Source organism: Melospiza melodia, chromosome 21 (assembly GCF_035770615.1).
Source record: "Melospiza melodia melodia isolate bMelMel2 chromosome 21, bMelMel2.pri, whole genome shotgun sequence".
Lineage (NCBI taxonomy): Eukaryota > Metazoa > Chordata > Aves > Passeriformes > Passerellidae > Melospiza > Melospiza melodia.
The window spans coordinates 4,548,667-4,566,676 of NC_086214.1; the positions used below are offsets into that span (position 1 = coordinate 4,548,667).

Sequence of the window (18,010 nt, forward strand, 5' to 3'; positions counted from 1 at the left end):
TGCTGTAGAAGCACCTAAAAAGCCAGGGCTTGATCTGACTGGTATTTCAGCCACCAGTGCGGCCTCCTAACCCAGATGCCTTGATCTACCTCCAGCTGAGAGTATAAATATTTCCCTGACAGCTGGTGGTGCCACGCAGCAGAAGGATTCATAAAGTTTACATGAACATCCTGTAAACAATTTGAACATAAAAAGCTCTAACAGCCCAATTGTGCTTCTGATCAAAGGCAAACTTCAATATACAGCACAAATGAAAACTTCACCACTCTGGGACTCATTTCTCCCTTCAGGAAAAGCTGTTTTCCAAGGGTATGTAGGAGGGAGTTAACATAAATGAACCACACAGTCGTAGTAAGAGCTGCCTGCTCTGCAGCTTCAGATGTGTGTATTTAAATTATTGAGAGATAATGGAATTTAATTACGCTGAGAAGTCATGTTACAAAAATTCATGAACAAACCCTGTACTTTGGCTGGGATTAATGGTGCTGAGGTGAAACTCTGAGGGTGTGGGGCAGCTCTGTTCCTTCAGTGACACACAGAGTACTAACAGCAATTCCAACTGAAGGGCCATCCCACAGGGAGTGAGGGAGGGAGAGCAGGAGCTGCAGGTGGGGATGCTCTCCTCTGCCAGCTCTTCCCCAGCTCATTTATTCAGGCACTGACAGCTCCTTTGTCAAGCACCACCAAGGCCCAGACCCCTGGGTGCTCCCCTCCCTGCACAGCCACCTGGGTTCCCAAGGGAGCCATCTCCCTGGGTAATTTAACCATTGCAGGGTATTCCTGCCAGAGCCAAGGAATGCAGGGCTCTGACCCGCAAACAGGGACCTCTCCTTGAGGAGCTCCTGCTCTGGGGACCAAGCTCCATCCCTCCCAAATTCCCAGCCCTGCTGCACACCATTGGGAGTGGTGGCAGCACGCAGGTGACAGGGGAGCCTCACAGCCCTGAGGGGACCCCAACATCCACTGGCTGCCCCCACAGCTCACAGAACCCTTCTAGATTCAGCGATGCACCTTTCCATTCAGCTCCAAGGGCAGCCAAGTCCTAAATGGGAGAGACTTCTCCTCAAGGGGTTTTACCAGCTCTTCTAGAGAGGCCTGAGGGGGATTTCACTTGGCTCTGGATTTTTTAAATTCTTAGTGTTTCTGAGGAAGGGACTGTTCCACATTACACATCCACACTAATCCATCACTCCATGAGCCTGAGCACATCTTAAGCCTTGAAGTCCACAACGAAATGACAGAAAGGGGACAAAATGTATATATGAGATGCAAAATGCTTCAGGATTTTTACCTGCTCTGTAGATAAATTACTTCTGTAATTTCTGCTACTTCAGTTAGGGATAATACTAAAAAAAATTTTTTACAAGGCAAGAAAAACCCAAGCAGCGTGTGAGACACGGGTGGCTGTGGGACACCCAAGAGGAGAGGCCATGGACACAGAGGGCTGGAGGCTGTCAGCCTGCCCAGCCCTCCCAGCCTAGCAGCTTTCATCATGATTTACCCAATGCAAATCTGACCTTTCTTACGAGTGACTTTTATTGCTTTTGGCAAAAGCAGCCGTGGACAACACAGTGGGGAAGAGCTGGCTTGGAAGCGAACAGCCTGAGCTGTGGAGAAGGAACTTGAACTCGGAATTTATCAAACTGACAGCCCCCGGGCACTCAGAGCTCCCCAGGGCTGCACTGAGAGCAGGAACAGCCCCCCCAGCCCCGGCAGAGAGCCCAGCACCTGCCTGCCAGCAATTACTGACATTATCTCCAAACAGGGGAGCTTTTCTGAGCTTCTTTTCCTGATATTTTGTAGTCTGAATGCTAATCCCTTTGACAAAACTGTCCCCTATGCTTTTTCCGTTCTCTTTCCCCTTAATCTCTTTCTCCCAGTGGAAAAAAAGAAAAAAAAAGAGGGTAAGAAAAAAAAAAAAAAAAAAGAAAATACCAGCCAGCCTAGTTTGGCCGCACCTGGATTTGCATTGATTCCTCCCTTGTCATTCATGTTACCAACAGGAATTAGCATATGGCTTTAAGGGGAAACTCAGGAGGAGAAAAGAAAGATGCCATTTTGATGGAAATAAGGGGCAAAGGAATAATCTACCATCAACTAAAAAGCTTATTTGTGTACGGTTTCCCAAGCAAAGCTTCGAAAAGCCCATGTTGATTTTAGGCTACACAAAGAAACCCTAATCCTTTCAAGGGAACTAAATCACCAAAGAAAAGTACCTCTGAAGAAAAGGCTCCCTGTCAAGCATGGGTATTCACATCCAAAGGGATGCCACGAATCAAGCTCCGTAAGTAAACAGCAATAAGAATGTGGGAAATGTGTTTGAGTCAAAAAAGAAAACCAAAGGAAGAGGAAGAGGGGCCTACTCTTCATCAGTCACCTCCTGGGGAGGAGAGGAGCCCCTCACCCTGGTTACAGGCCTGCACCAGGAATGTGGATTCACCCGGCTTCTCCTGCCCTGGCCCAGCCCCAAGAAAGGGCTGCTCAAATGCCAAAGCTTTTTACAGCAAATTAGCAAAATAAAGATGCAATCACATGTAGTTTGGGGGCCTGGGGTCACTCCAGACACGAAGCTCTTCCTTTCTAATGGTTGTGCCACCTATTCTCAGCCTCCAGAGAGGCCTGGGGAACCTGTAAATGCCATTAATCACAAAGGATAAATCAGCTTGCCAACTGAGATAACCTGGTTAGACCACAGAAATAATCCAGACTACTTCCAGAGGATGCTAATACATGAAAAACAAGACTGTGGATCCGTAATGCAATTAAATCCAGGTATAATTCAATATGCAGCAGAAGCCTTCAGAAGCAGCAGCGGATCAGCATGGGAATCCCAAAGGTAACGGGGTCACATTCTGTCCCCAGTTAAACCATCCCAGCTTTGTGGAATTGAAAAGCACAGAGAAATACTGGAATGACTCACTGGAGAGACAAACGGAACACGGGGAGAAGCACACAGGGCAAACACTGAGCAAACCCACACCCGGCCAACAGAACACACCTGAATTTCAAACCAGTCAAATCTGCCTCTTGTAAGGCCAAGAGTGATCCAAACCCCATCAGATAAAACCCAGGTTTACAGCCAGAAGCTCACCCTGCTCCAGGCACTTCCCATGTGCTGCCGGAGAAAAGCAGGACGCTGGGGTAAAAACCAGCCACGTTCTCAAGGCTTTGAATGATACTTGTTTGTGCAACTCACGCCTGGAGCTGCTCCCTCCACCCTCCTTGCAAAAACACAAACCAGACCAAAAAGGGGAATTACATGGAAAGGATCCCCAAAGCTTTCTAACAAGGGCCCAGCTCCACACGGCAGCTCACGGGCGCTGATTTAGGGCAAGCTTTCCCTTAATGTGCTGTTATATCATTAGCAGCTCTGTCTTTGGATTGCTGTTTGGAAGAAATTAATGGGATACTGAATATTTAAATGTGGCCCTCTCTATCATTTATTAACTCCACAGAAAGCACACAGCACAGTAAGCCATGGTTTATGACTATTATCCTGTGAATACTGAACGTTGGCTGGTTATTACTGTCAGCAGTGCAAATTGGCTATTCATAATTCCACGTCTATCATGGAGCTGATGAGTAACAATCAAGTTAAAACATTTTGAAAACTCTTACAGTTATTTAAATGAGCTTAAATTAAAGCCATTTGTAAAATAAACTATTCCCTAATATTGTTATTTAAATTAATTCTGACCTGGCAGGCAATGCATTATTTAAAGCCTATATTTTATATTAAGCAAAGCAATTACCAAGCATACAGAACACGTCTGAAACCCAGAGAAACATAAAAAGCACTAACAAGCTGATTGTGACATTTCTGCAAGACAAGTTACATTTCATCTCCCATTGAAATTGCCATGAAAAGAAACGTGTGGGGAAAAGAGGAAAATAAATCTGTTTGGGATGTGAATTGCAGCCTTACCTTTATTTGTGACAGCGTTGAACAGTTTCTCAGAGCTGGCATCAGATGCCTGAAAGACCAATAAAAAAAAGAAGAAAAAAAAGAAGTTACATTTTCCAGCAGTGATAGATTTCCAAGGCACGGGGTATTTATGCACAGGCAGAGGTGTGTGTATTTTAGGGAAACAAATCAGGAGACAAAACCAGGGGCGCTGGAAGCGGCGGCTCCGAGGCCGTGTCCATGAGGTGGTGCTGTTTGGCTGTGCTTCGCCGCCCTGCAGTGCAGATATTTCTTTGGAAAGATTCTATTTCATAAAGAAATGGGGTTTTTCTTCAACATTAGCTGCACAGACAGTGTATCTTTGTACTGCCATTATCCAATACATTCCGACATTGATTCTGCGATGCAGAAGAGTCACGGTTTCCAACCAGACAGCCCAGCCTCAGGAATTTCCAGAACTGCAGATTTCTTAATTAATTTTTAAAGTATTTTTGGGATCCCTGCTGTGCGAACATTTGATTTTTACCACCTTCAAAGCAGCGTTGATAACTTAGGTTCGTAATTTCATAAATTGCTGTTGCAAACTCTTTGAAAAATACAGAGTGTCAGGATCAGCGAATATTTCCATGTCAGCTTTGCCTTCCTCAGAATAACTGCTTCTTGACACCTCACTGTGTAAACTAATAAACCTTTTCTTTTTCATCAAGCCACCTTTATCCAGAGAGGTTTTTCCTCTTAATACTGTGTTAGTAGCTTGTCTGTTCCTGCTGTTTCTATGCCAGGGTGCCAGCTCAGCTCTCTACCCATTTAAAAAGCTTTATTTCAGTTTCACACAAAACCATTCATCTCCTCCTTTCAGAAATTCCAACGGCACAAAACCAGGCAGCGAAGGAACACTGAAAATGTTCATTTTGCAAACACCCCGAAACCAAAAGCACCAAACACTCAGTTTCTGCTGCTGTGTTTGGGCACAAACACACACAAAACACACACAGGCAGCTACAGCTCAAACTTCTCCCACAAAAAGCACCCAAAAAAGCACAGAGCTGTTCAATTTTGAAACCAGCCCTGCTGAGAACCAGGCTGCTCTTGGAAAATACAGGGAAAACGTGCTCAGGAGCAGAACACTGCAAACAGGGTTAAAATGTAACACTTGAGAAAGATTTTAATTTTTCCCTAGAAACTGTTTTCTTGCTGGATTCAGGAACAATAATTGAAAACAGGCTATGGGGCTTTTTTGTTAAAGGGAAGCAATTTCTCAATTCAAAACCAGATAAAAATCACCAGACAATCAACAAATATGTTCGCTATCTCGACTGCACTAAAAACTTGGATGCGAAACTCCCGATAAATGAGTGAGACATGGCTCAGACCGTGCATCACAGCATAGGAATACACTGAAAAAATTTGTTTGCCCTCAAGTTAGTGACAGACAAGATTTCTATGATTAATTATTAAAAATAGCTGTATTTTTTTTCAGACTTCGAGACAAATTTTACAAGATTACTGCTGGCTTATTTGAAAGCTGAGCTGGTGCAATTTCGCCTCAACTAAATACCTTGTAAACACTGGATTTATTACCCAATGATGGATTTATTAAGCAGTGACGACTTTCTCTAAATTAATGAAAATATGTGAATAATGCACAAATTGAAGAGATCAAGAGGGCCATGTGCTTTAAAGAGCAGCCCAATGTTACTCCAACAAGAGGCTCAATGCTTTCCTGCCCTTGCCAATCAGCCTGCTTAAAAATAATCTTTCCCAGTGAATTTCAGCTGTTGTTGTCTTCCCAAATGCAGTTTTCTCTGAAGTCAAAACTCTCTGAACCAGTCCTTCTTTTTAGAAAGAAAATCCAATTTAAAAAACCAAACAAACTTCTTACAGTTTCAGCTATTACTTTATTTTACTGTTTCAAAACTGAACAGCACAGGGAAGCTCCACCTTTGATTTTCCCAAGCTACAAAGAGGAAAACATCTTTTTTAAGAAGTTTGCTTTAATGTCAAGCATAAACCAAGAGATTGTTTTTGAAGCCATGGTTTTTCAGGTGCAATCTTTTCCTGTGATATCGCACACCCCAGTGACAAACAGGGCTGTGCCACCTGGAAGGGGCACACCTCGAACAAAACGCAGCCTGCCCGGGGACTGCTCCGGAGCAACCTGGCAGATGATTATCCACATAACGTACATCTAAAAAAGGAATTATTTTACAAAGACAAAGCTCGTCCGAGAGTGAAGCTCATTTTGCGTTACTGACCACACACAACTGAATGGAAGAGCAACTTGAAACAACCACGCTGAGATACCGAGAAAATAACCCAAAGGCTGGCTAGAGCAGTGAGATGAACTTGGCCTGCCTGTTTCCTTATATAAAAACTGGATTTTAAATATAAAATAGCAATTAGGGTGATGTACCGGTGATACAGAGGCGAACACACAGTGTTATCCATTTCCACACAACTATTATTTTCCCACAGCTAGGCAGTCACACCACGCGACAACACTAAAGGAACAAAAAACCCAACTGATTCAAAAAGCCGCAACAACTCAGCACTACCCCAGAAGGATGAAATTCGCTGCCTGTGCACGCTGACTAAACCCCGCTCAGCGCTGACAGGGATCGGCGCAGACAACAAAGTGCCTTTATGTGCACGCTGGGTACGATGTGGCCGAACCTGGATGCTCCAGCGGCGGAGAGGAGCTCGGCTCCCCTTCCCTTCCACCACCAACTCCTCCTTCGCTCCCCTTTATCCCGATCTCCCAGGTCTCACTGGAGCAGCTGATGAGCACTGTCTGCTGGCACCGTGACATTTGGGGACAGCACCGGGTTATCCGAGGTGCTGTGCCCGAGGAGCCCCCTCGGTTCCTCCTGCACGGAGCCGGAGCTGCTGACACACAGTTCCCTTCCTCGCACTTGGACCGTTTTCCCTTACAAATCCCCTTGTTTCCAAGCGCAGCTTAATCCTTTTCACCGCGAAATGAAACAACTCAGCAATCCCTGGGCTTAAAGAAAAAAAAAACCCAACAAACCACACAGAAAAAAAATGACCCAAAGAGTATTTTTCCCTCACCAAGGAATGCGCTGCCGTTCGGGGATATGAATGACTAAAATATTTCCTGTCCAGACAGCGCAGCCTGACTCACTGCTGGCACGGCACGGCCGCGGCACTTGCACCGGCCCCGCACCTGCCCGCGGAGCCAGCGCGGCCCCGCCGCCCCCTCCGCCCGGCCCGTCCGGGCTGCCCGGGCCCGGGGCCGCTCCCTCCCGCCGCAGGAGCCGCAGCGAGCCCGGCCCGTGGTTACCTGCTGTCCGGGGGCTCCGCGGGGCGGCCGGCCCGCGGCTCATGGCGGTGCGGGAGGGACGGGCGAGCGCGGCAACTCCGATCCAGCGCGGCTCTCAGCGTCCCGCGGCCAAACCCCAACTAATCCTGCGCGGGGAAGCGACTCCGCGGGCCGGCCGCCGGGCGGACATCCTCGCCGGGCCGCCGACCCCTTCCCCGCTCCCGCAGATGGTTCCCGGCAGGAGCGAGCGGAGCGCGGCGTGCGGGGAGCGCGGAGCGGGCGCTACAGAAGCGGCAGCAGGACAAAGAAAACCATGTGCGGCGGCGGCGGCCGGGGACAGCGGCGGCACCTCCGGGTGCGGGGCGGTGCGGGGCGGTGCGGCCGCGGCGCCTCCTCCCTCCCTCCGCGGCTCCAGCGCCGGCGGCTGCGCGTCCCTTCCTTGGCGCGGCTTTTTGGGTTCTCTTCCGCTGTTTGCCGGGGCGTTTGGGGGACCGATTGGTTTTGTTTTGGTTAAAAAGTCATGCCCGTCCTCTCCCGAGCCAAAGCGGGCTCCCGCCGGGCGCCGTCCCTCCCGTCGCGGCCGCGCTCAGGTGAATTCCATGGGGGACAGGCAGCGGCCCGGCCCCGGCTCCTCCGGCCCCGCCGAAACAGCCTCGCAAGCCTGTAATCCCCGCGGGGCGGCCGCTCCGCTGCGCTCTGCTCCGCCCGGCCCAGCTGCAGGCGCCGGCCGGACCCCTCTCCCGCCCGGCTCCGCTCCGCACTGCGCGCCGCTCCCGGAGCCGCCGCCGCCGCCCGCCGGCTCCGCCCTCCGCCGGCCCCGCCCCGCGCTCCGCCGGGGTCCCCGCGGCGGGGGCGGCCCGGCCGGGCGGGGGAGGCTCCGCGGGAGCCGCGCTCCCTCCGCCAGCCCCGGCCCCAGCGGCCCGCGGAGCCTCCGGCAGCGGCTCCTCCGGCAGCGGCTCCTCGGGCGGTGCGAGGGACCCGCGCAGCCGGACAGTCCCCCCTGCCCCGGGATGGCGGCACACGCACGCGAGCATCGGTCGCGATAGCTACACGAACATCACTCGCTAGAGCTCCGCGGGATGAAAACACCATCGACAACATCGTATTGCATTTAGCAATTTTTTGGTTTTAACGGAAATTTAATTTCTTTCTATTTATTTTTTTTTTCTTTGAAGCGGGAAAAGCCAGTGTCCCCAGCTGCAGGCAGGGTGGCCTGCTGGGGACCCCGGCTGATCTCTGAGCTTTGCCTTCCCTCTGAGCCCCCCGTGCAGAGACTCGCCTGGCTACTTCCAGCACTGAACATTATTGTCAACGGGCAGTGGATTTCCCGCTCGCTGCAGGTTTTCCTTAAGTGCAGCACGCCATTAGTAATGGCCACCGCGAAAATAAACGCACAGATACGTGATGATATAAATGATTATTCACTGAAGCACAGCACTCGGAGCCAAATGATGTTTCCTGGGAAGATGAGAGGCAGTTATGCACATTGGCACAGTAGCTGCATACGGTGAGATGTTTCCTGGGAAAGAGATAGGTGCTAAGAGGGGATTTATGGGCTTGCAAGACCATGCCCAGGGAGTGTTTTCAAGATTTCAAACCTGGAAATGGGTTTCAATCCCATACCGGGCTAGGAGTGCTAATGGAATTAAACTCCCGTGGGTTCCACTTGAATTTGAGCTAAATCCTCAGAAACAAGGTTGACAAGTCCTATTCACTCCAACTCCTGTGGCAGAGCTCAGCCTGGAGGAGGTGATTCTCCTAAGGAAGAGATGGGAACTACCTATATCAGCCAGAAAACAAGTGCTGAGCCAGAGCTGTGTGTGCCTGCTCAGCCTTACCTGAGCCAGGATTATAGTTATGTACCCAAAATCCAACAGCAGCTTGGAAAGATTCATGTATGTCCTGGCTCTCAGCTCCAAGCTCACCTCGGGACATGGGGTGATGAGGGACTGCCCTTCTCCCGGCCCCAGAGCATCCTGGTGGCCCTGAGCTTTCCCCAACAGTGACAGGGTGCAGGGGCTGCAGTGACTCTGGTGGCCCTGAGCAAATGCCACAGCATGAAAGGGGAAGGGGGAATCAGGATCTGACTGTCCACACCAGTGAGGGGAAGGGGGAATCAGGATCTGACTGTCCATATCAGTGCCAGGAAGGGGGAATCAGGATCTGACTGTCCATACCAGTGCCAGGAAGGGGGAATCAGGATCTGACTGTCCATACCAGTGTCAGGAATGGGGAATCAGGATCTGACTGTCCATACCAGTGTCAGGAATGGGGAATCAGGATCTGACTGTCCACACCAGTGCCAGGAAGGGGGAATCAGGATCTGACTGTCCACACCAGTGCCAGGAAGGGGGAATCAGGATCTGTCCTCACAAGCACCAGTGCCATAATTAAGAAAGAATGCCTACCAGTTACCCGTGCAAAACTACAGGATTTTATGGAAATATTTCCCCTTCATTCCTCATTCCATCACCATATGATCCATTTAAAAATCCATTTAAGTTTTCCCCTTCAGTGGCTTATCCAAGATTCTTATCTGAGGTGCAGTCCCACTGGCTGTGGTGGTTTCTGCTGGGCCAGTGGGGTGGGAAGATGTACAGATAGCAATAATGCCTCACAGGAGATGAGCCCAGCCAGCACAGCTCCAGAGTCAGAGCAGGGCCACAGACACCACAGTGCTTTCGTGCCACGGCTGATCCAGGGTGGGAACACTTTGGTGAAACTGGGACAAGTGGTCTACAGTGGAAAATTAAAGAATTGTGGCCAACCTCAGATCCTGGTATGGCAGTGGAAATGAGTTCTCCAGGACTGTCCGGCTGAGTAGGTTATCCCCACATTTCCACACCAAAACTGAGCATGGGTTTTGGCTGTTAAACTTTCACAGGTTTTTACATCTAATAAATATGTATTTGCATCTAATAAATATATACTGCAAAGATAACCCTGTGCTGTCAGAGAGGTGGTTTTCATCTCCTCTTAGAAATCCAACAGAAATGGCTTCAGGTCTGGTCTCTGGAATCAAGAGTGGGCAGTGGCCAAAACCCATTGCAGCCCATGGATGTTGCCTGAGTGCAGATTCCACTCCCCACCAAAATGAAACTGATAAAGGCACTGAGCTGGCAGAGTGTTCTCTGTACTATCAGCACTTGGGGACTCCATGGACCAAGGCGAGGCTGTACCTGAACAAGCAGTTAAATGCACAGAACCAAGGTGTGACAGCTCATATATTCTATGAGCACCTTGGTCAAGCCTTTCCACATCCTGAGATGGTAAGAATGGATCTAATTAAAGCCCAGGTTCCTCACAACACTTTAATTTGATACATTTAGCCTGGATTAAACAACGGGCTTGTCTGCACTGGATTTTTCCAATGTTAACCACATGCCACACCTGAAATTTCAGCACACACAGAATCAGAAATGCATTTACCTGCTCATCTCCCCGGGGCTGTGAGGGTTTATTGGCAGGGCTCTGGGCCTCATTATGTTCATTATTCATGCCTTAGAGATAAATTGAGGACCTCTGTTTTCCTGCTACAAAATTACACATGGACAAAATACGTTGTGCAATTCTGAATGAGAAATTTGGAGTTCAGAAATTCACTCCAAGCCAAATTAAATCAAAGGGACCCCTCCTCAATTCTGAATGAGAAATTTGGAGTTCACAAATTCACTCAAAGCCAAATTAAATCAAAGGGACCCCTCCTCCCTGCAGTGATTTCAGTGCCTTTGGATCAAGCTTCCCCCCCTCCTGACAATACTTTCCTGTGCTTTAGGTTATGCCTGGATAGGTTTTTGAAACCTTCTGTCTCTTATCTATGTGGGACCTTGCCAGAATTTTTTTCATCTGTCTGTGGTCTCTGTCAGCGTCGACATTTGTTTCTGCCACAACAACAGACAAATGAAGTGCATTGAACTTGGATCAAAAGTAATTTCAAGATCTTTCACTCTCTGGAAGAGGTTTTCAGATCCAAGTGTTTTATTAAAATGACCTAAAGCTGCCCAGACAGCAGGCAGGGAAGCAGACATTCGTTTCCAAGTCATAGAGTAATTCCAAAGAAGAATTATCCATCTCTGGCACAAGAAGAAAACGAATATTGAAATTACAGCAGATTATATTGGATTAAATTATTTATGGCAAACCTCACCTCACCTGGAAGGTTCTGCAGCTTTTTTCCTGGCAACATGAAAAGTGGATATTCAATTCTTTGCTATTCTGTCAAAGCCTGGAAACATTTATGTTTCCATTAAGTTGCTAACCTTCCCAGAAGACACCATGGTATCTGACTTTGGAGCGTGATTATGGTGCCTTATAAAGCCCTCCATAATGCTTTGAAAACATACAAGATTTTGCCTATTGCTGGATAAGAGATGCAGGATCCTTTCCCCAAGAAAAGAATTTAGGGAGCTGTCAGCAGAGTTTTATGGCTGCGAACAGCAAGCCAGGGCACGATGTCCCACTCAGAAGGTGCTTAAACTCCAGCAGTGTGAGAGCTGCAGGAGAAGGACCCTGTTCTCCTCAACACAGCAAAATCACTGCTGGTGTGGCCATGAAAAGGTCATGAGAGATGCCAGGAAGAGGAACTGGTGGTGAGAGCAGGTTCTGCTGGATCTGGGGGGATGTCTGGGAGCAGCCAGGGCGAGCACCAACACATCACACGGCAGTGATGCTCCCTCAGTGTCCCCTCAGCAGGGACAGGGCACTGGGGAGAGGGGGACACAATCAGCAAATGCCCCTTTCCGAGGGAACAGAGCTCATCCATGATTTTTACCCATCCTGGGTAAATCCCCATGTAAGTAATGCTTTTCATTTGACAAAGCAGAAAACTTCTGCAGGAACATATTAATGACAGTGCAACTTTTTTATTATTTTTATTTTTCTGCAGCATTTGCAAAACTAAACCCCTTTGTAATCCCTTCTTTTATGCAGAACAGATTGCAGTTTTAAGCAGAGGCCCATAAACTGCAGGTTCAAAGAAACCTGAAACTGAATTAGCATAAAAGCTGGAATTCTCATTTAGAGGAACAGCAAGGCAACCGCTCTGCAGGCAGTTTTATGATTAGGGTTTCAAATGGAAACAAAGATAAAAACTGGGGCTCGGGGAACAATAGGGCTGCTCTCTCTTCCCTATCCTTACAGCTTGGCCCTATAAAATACTAAGTGGTCTCCACTGCTTCCGAGGACAGAATTTAGCCCAGATTTGCTCACCTGGGGAGGGTGGATAATTTTCTGAACCCAGGCACTGTACCAAAGTCAAATCCTAACTGCCCTATGTGTGTGAAGCCATTTCTCCCCCAGGCTTCTCCAAACAATGTGAAATCCTTCAGATGAACACCACAGCCATCCTTCCTTCCCTTCAACCACCACGAGGAGTGGGAATCCTGGCTGTAACTTTTCCATCAGAAAATGCCTGCATTTTATCTCTTCCTCTAAAACCCTTCCTGGGGTTTTTATTCCGAGTTACTAAAGAGACCAGGGAGCGTGGGTTGGCTGGATGTAGCTCCTGGAGACCTCTCTGGACTCTGAGCTGCTATCCACCCTGCAGTCTAACCAGGAACATAAGATCCTATCTCTGGGTAAGAGGATAAAATATAAATTCCTCCCCATCCACCAGCACTTCTGTTGTGCACTTCATAAATGCACCACTTTCAAGCTGTGGCCATTATTCTTCCCTAATTTTTGCCTCCTAGCACGTTCTGCAACTGAAGAAGTATTTAAAATTAATTTGTCTGTCAATATCTGGGTACTGAATCACCTAATAAGAGAAATATTTTTCATTCTCTTCTTCTCAGTCAGAAGAAAAGACTTTCTTATCACCAAATAAAGCATCCATTATTGTGTGCTGTAATCCCATTCTGTCGTCCAGGTCATTTTTAGTCTAGAAAATGCTGAATCAGCACCATAAACCAATCAAGTAATTTCTTTCATTTTCTAACATTCAAGCAAAATAATGAAAATCACATCTCATTTGATGAGAAGAATATATGACAGAAATCTCCTCTTCCAAGGATAATTTTCAAAGAGGTGTGCCAAGGCAAGAAATACTGTTGCAAAAACATGGCTAATGTAGGGGCTCTTCTGCTGAACAGATAAATTCCATTTTTGACTGTCAGCTCATATTTAAGTAGACTATGAACAATAAATCTGTACCTTTAGCCAGCTTCTAAACCATGCAAAGGCATTAACTTGGCAAAAGAATGACCATTACTTTGATGAATGAAACATTCACCTAAAATATTCATGTACGAGATGATAATATCCAATTGATAACCAAAAAACACCCACCCCACTGCAGATATTTAAATAACTGAGATGCATATGAGAGAAACCGAATCACATACATAAGAGGAGTTATTAAGGCACTGTTAGGAGAACCAACAAATGAAAAAAAAAAAGGCTTGATAAATATTTTCCATAACAAAACACAATTGGTTTCAGTGGGATACAGCTCTGTTTCTCATTAGTTATCCTTCACTTGTCAGACAAGTTCCATATTTCACCGAAACCCGCTGAGTATTCTTTCTAGTTTGCTGGGGAAAGTGGCTATACATTTAGCACGTTCCCTTTATGCTGTGTGTTTTCACAGGTCTTTCTTTAAAACACACTGTACATGCTTTTGCTTCTTTCCCCCAGGATAGTGGGTTTCCACATCCAAGAGGAGTTTAAAAGCAGGTAACAAGTCATCACTTTTGAAGCTGCAGAGCAGCTGAAGAGGTGCAATAGCCCCAGCAGCCATTATCAGTGCCTGCCAGGGTGCCACGCTATCAAGTTATATGATAAAGCACTCAGCTGACACCAGAAAAATAATCATTCTCTCTCTCCTGCACCACCCCCTTTTTCACAAGGAGGCTTTTTACACTCATTAAATGCAACCTTATCTCTGAAAGACTGCAATCCTCAGCAAATGACAAGTGTGCCTAATCTCATTTTCTGACAAGCGATTCTGACAGCACCTTCCTTTTGATTTCTAAGACACGTAGCTAGACATATATTAATCTGTCAGTCATCGCCCCTAGGAAGGATGGAAAAAAAGGAGAGACAGAGATGAACATTTGTGAATGTGAAGGGAACAAGGCAAGAAAGGACTGAGGGTCCTTTTCTGGCTATTTTAAGCAACTCAGCTGTGTTTCTCCACTCCTCCCACCCAAACATGGGACCCGAGTCACTCCTGTGCAGCACATCCCTCAGCCTCCCTGTCTGCACAGGTTGTTAATATGCATTTTATTCCAGGTATGAGTGTGGCCCAGCAGCTGTGGACTAGCAGCCAGCTGTGGGTGTATTTTCAGGTTTCCCCTGGTGTTGAAGGCAGTTGGGCTCTCATTTCATTTCTCTGCACCTCAACTTCCAGCATTGCATAAAACCCAAGTGTTATTGTCACCATGGCACATATTTTAGTTATAGACATGGGACTTCCCAATGCTGGTACTATAAAATGGTAAGCCTTAATTCCAGTTTTACAGTTTATGAAGTGTTCTGTAATAACACTCTTTTTGCAGCAAGAAATGCTTTGTCATTGCAGGCAGTGAAGCCCTGCCTGGCTTTGGTTGCTGGCCTGGCTGGCACACGTTGGCAGGTACAGGCAAAGACAGGTGGGGTAAAAGCATCAAGAATGAAAGCATCAAATTGGTGTCAGATCTTAACAACTTTGTAGAAATGCTCAGAGGGCTGTAAAATGAAAGCATTTTGTTCAACCTCACAGCCTGGCAAAGTGCAAACTGGAGAGGCTGAGCAACACCAACTCCAGGTGCACTTGGAGACCAGGAAAAGAAAGGATTTCCAAGAACTCCTGGAAAGAGTAGGAGAAGATGTGTTTCAAACCTGATGGCACTATGGAGCCCTGACAGTGAGTGTGAATTGGGGCAGATTGATGGGGATTTTCCATTCAGCAAGTGTGCAAAACACAGAGCCTTTGTGCAGGATGTAGGATGTGCTTTACTGGAAGAGGGTAGATTTAGACAGGAAATTAGGAAAAATTTCTTCCCTGTGAAGGTGGTGAGGGGCTGAATGGATGCCCAGAGCAGCTGGGGCTGCCCCTGGATCCCTGGCAGTGCCCAAGGCCAGGCTGGGCAGGGCTGGGAGCAGCCTGGGACAGTTGGAGGTGTCCCTGCCATGGCAGGGGTGGCACTGGATGGGCTTTAAGCTCCCTTCCAACCCAGCCCATTCTGGGATTCTCTGATACACATTGGTGAGCACAGGGCTGTGAGATGGAAGGAGGCAGACCTACAGGTAGGTATAAAAGTGCAAATAAATGAGATTCTACAAATGGGACCCAAAGGAAGAAAGAGATTAAGTGAGGTGGGAGGCAGTGTTCTTTATCTCACACAGACCTATTAGTTCTGCTCTTCATAAACCTGCCTTCTCCCTCTTAGCATGTGAGTCATATTCATATTTCTACCCACCAAATGCTAAATTAGAGTAAATTATACAGATTTACCATCTAACATTTGCTCCCTGACCTGCCTGCACTTGCAGAGAGCCTCCCCAGCTGGCAGCACATCCCCCTGCCTGGGGACATCCCAATGCCACAGCTCAGCCTGGTCCAGATGGGATCCCTCAGCTGAGAGCTCCCTTCCCTTCCTCTGTGTTATATTAACAGGAGAAACTTTATTGTTCATAATGGGATAAGGAAAAAAAAAAATGAAAAAAGAAATGAAAGCAAAGTACAAAGGGGCTCCAATGCAATGCTTTAAAGCAATGCCATTTTCATAGTAATATAGTCATTAAGTACTTGTTTGATGGTGCAAAAAAGTAGGCCAAGATCTTTGCTAATACATTTAATTAATCAATACCTGCACTAGAAGATGGGAACAATTAAAGTTTTTCTCCTCACTCAGACAAAGCAGCAGAAAGCTTGTGATCTACTTAAGGAGCTTGTCACTCAATGGGAAGATGAAAAGACTTCTTTAGTTTTACTTAAGAGCTGAAATCATGTTAATACTCGAGTGTTTAGGATCTGGCTCTCAAAAAGGCAGTAAATGAGCAGTGGCAGGAAAGCTGCCTGCTGTCACCGAGTCCCCAGCCTCGTGTTTCCACCCTGATGTCATCATAACAGGGAAAATCACAAATATGTGCTGGAGTTCATTGAGCCTGAAATCAACACCAGGGATATTTCCTTGCAGAACATTTTGATAGCTGGGGCTGCTAGAAACACCCATCTACTGCTGATGGGCCTTAGAAGGGAAAATGTAAACCTGACCCTGCACAGTTTGGATTTCTGCTGGGTTTTTATTTTAAAAAAGAAATTTCTGGTTGTATCTCAGCTTCGGGATGTAGAAAAGAAGGCATAGGAAGGAAAAGTCACCTCCTGTGGGGAAAAGTGATGGGAAGAACTTGGGCAGTTCCTGTGCAAACCTCTGGCTCAGGGATGGAGAGACTTCTCATTTCACAACAAGGGCTGCTGATATGGGCATCAAGTAAGAGAAAATTGCCTAAAATCAGCCCATGTCCTTGGGGAACCCCAGCTCTGCCCCTGCACAGGGGCCATTATCACCTGAGGGATGTCTCTGTTCCCCCTCTCAGGAAACACACCTTGGCCATCATCCTGGGGCTCCACAGGCTCCTGGTGCTGGCACATCTCTCCTGCACCAACTCACTCCACTGCTTGAAAAACCTTTTGGCAGGGGTCTCATGGCATGAGGAACAGCACAGGCAGAGGGGAGAAGAGGGTCCCTGCAGCCCAAGAGGCAGGACAGACAACAGGAGACAGAGGATATGGCTGCTTCCCTCTCCCCAGAGGAGGAACATCAATCAAGGCCAGTGCAGGTAGTGCCAAAAACTGAAGGCTGCCCAGTTTCCTTCACTGTTTGACCCTCTGGTGAGAGCAGAACCCCATCCAGGACCTCACAGCTGCCTGCTGTGGAACCCACGGGTCCATCACACACAGGTGCTGACCTTACAGCATGAGGGAAAGCACAGGCACAGTGTTGTGCTGAAAACAAATTATTTCTTCATATAATCATTAGCAGGAATATAAATGCAAATGACCTTATAATTTGTACAGTGAGAACTATCAAGCTAATGCTGTGGCTAAAGGAGAAAATCCCTCCCTGGTCATCTCTGGAGATGACTCAGGCCACAGAGCTGTTCTCCTGTAAATTGCCTGCCTAGCTGCACTCAGTATTAAGCCCACCAGGCACTTTGCTGTTTCTAATCCCTTGTAAGAATGATGCAAAAGCCTCACTAACACACTGAGGCTCCCAATTCTTGTGTGCAAGCTCACCCTGGGTTGCAGGAGTCTGCACTCAGAGCTCTGAGCAAGGCCACCACACTCACAACAAAAAAGGCAGCAACAAAATAAGCAAGGTCGATTCTGCCCAATCCAACCTCCACAAATCCAAATATCTCCAAAAATCCTGATCAGAACTCCTTGGAAAATAAAATCCTTCTGACACAATTTTCAGTAAGAAACAATTTTCAGCAGCTGGCCAAACGCTATTTTTCTTTCATTTAAGATTCTAACAAAACCTAACTTCTTTGTCTCTCAAGCTTCCTTGATCTCCTTCACTTTTAGCTGTTACATAAAGTCAATTGGCTGCACCTCTCTGCTTGATAAAGACAAGCCAGCTGGTCTGATGTATCTTTAATGAGCAGGTAGGTAAGACACAGTCCAACAAGGTGCTGAACACTTTGACCCTAAGCTAGCAAAGCACTTAAATATCTGTTTAACTTTTAATAAAAATATGGTTTTTTGAAGCTAATGGGGCTGCTCTGGCATTCAGACTTCAGCACCATTGGATAAATTTGGCTGGGTGAGGGACAGAGCCTTTGCAAGGCTCAGTTCCTGAGAGAGCAAAACCAGGCAGAAACACACAGGTAAGCTGGTGAAA

The 18,010-nt window shown here is 47.2% G+C and overlaps 1 protein-coding gene across 1 annotated transcript in view; it reads right to left on the reverse strand.

Annotated features, from left to right (window-relative positions):
* AUTS2 (activator of transcription and developmental regulator AUTS2) overlaps nt 1-18,010 on the reverse strand; it is an 815,029-nt gene that overhangs the window by 70,257 nt on the left and 726,762 nt on the right. The window contains exon 6 of the mRNA XM_063174132.1: nt 3,926-3,974. Coding sequence (XP_063030202.1) covers nt 3,926-3,974 — 49 coding nt within the window. The remainder of the gene's footprint in view (nt 1-3,925; nt 3,975-18,010) is intronic.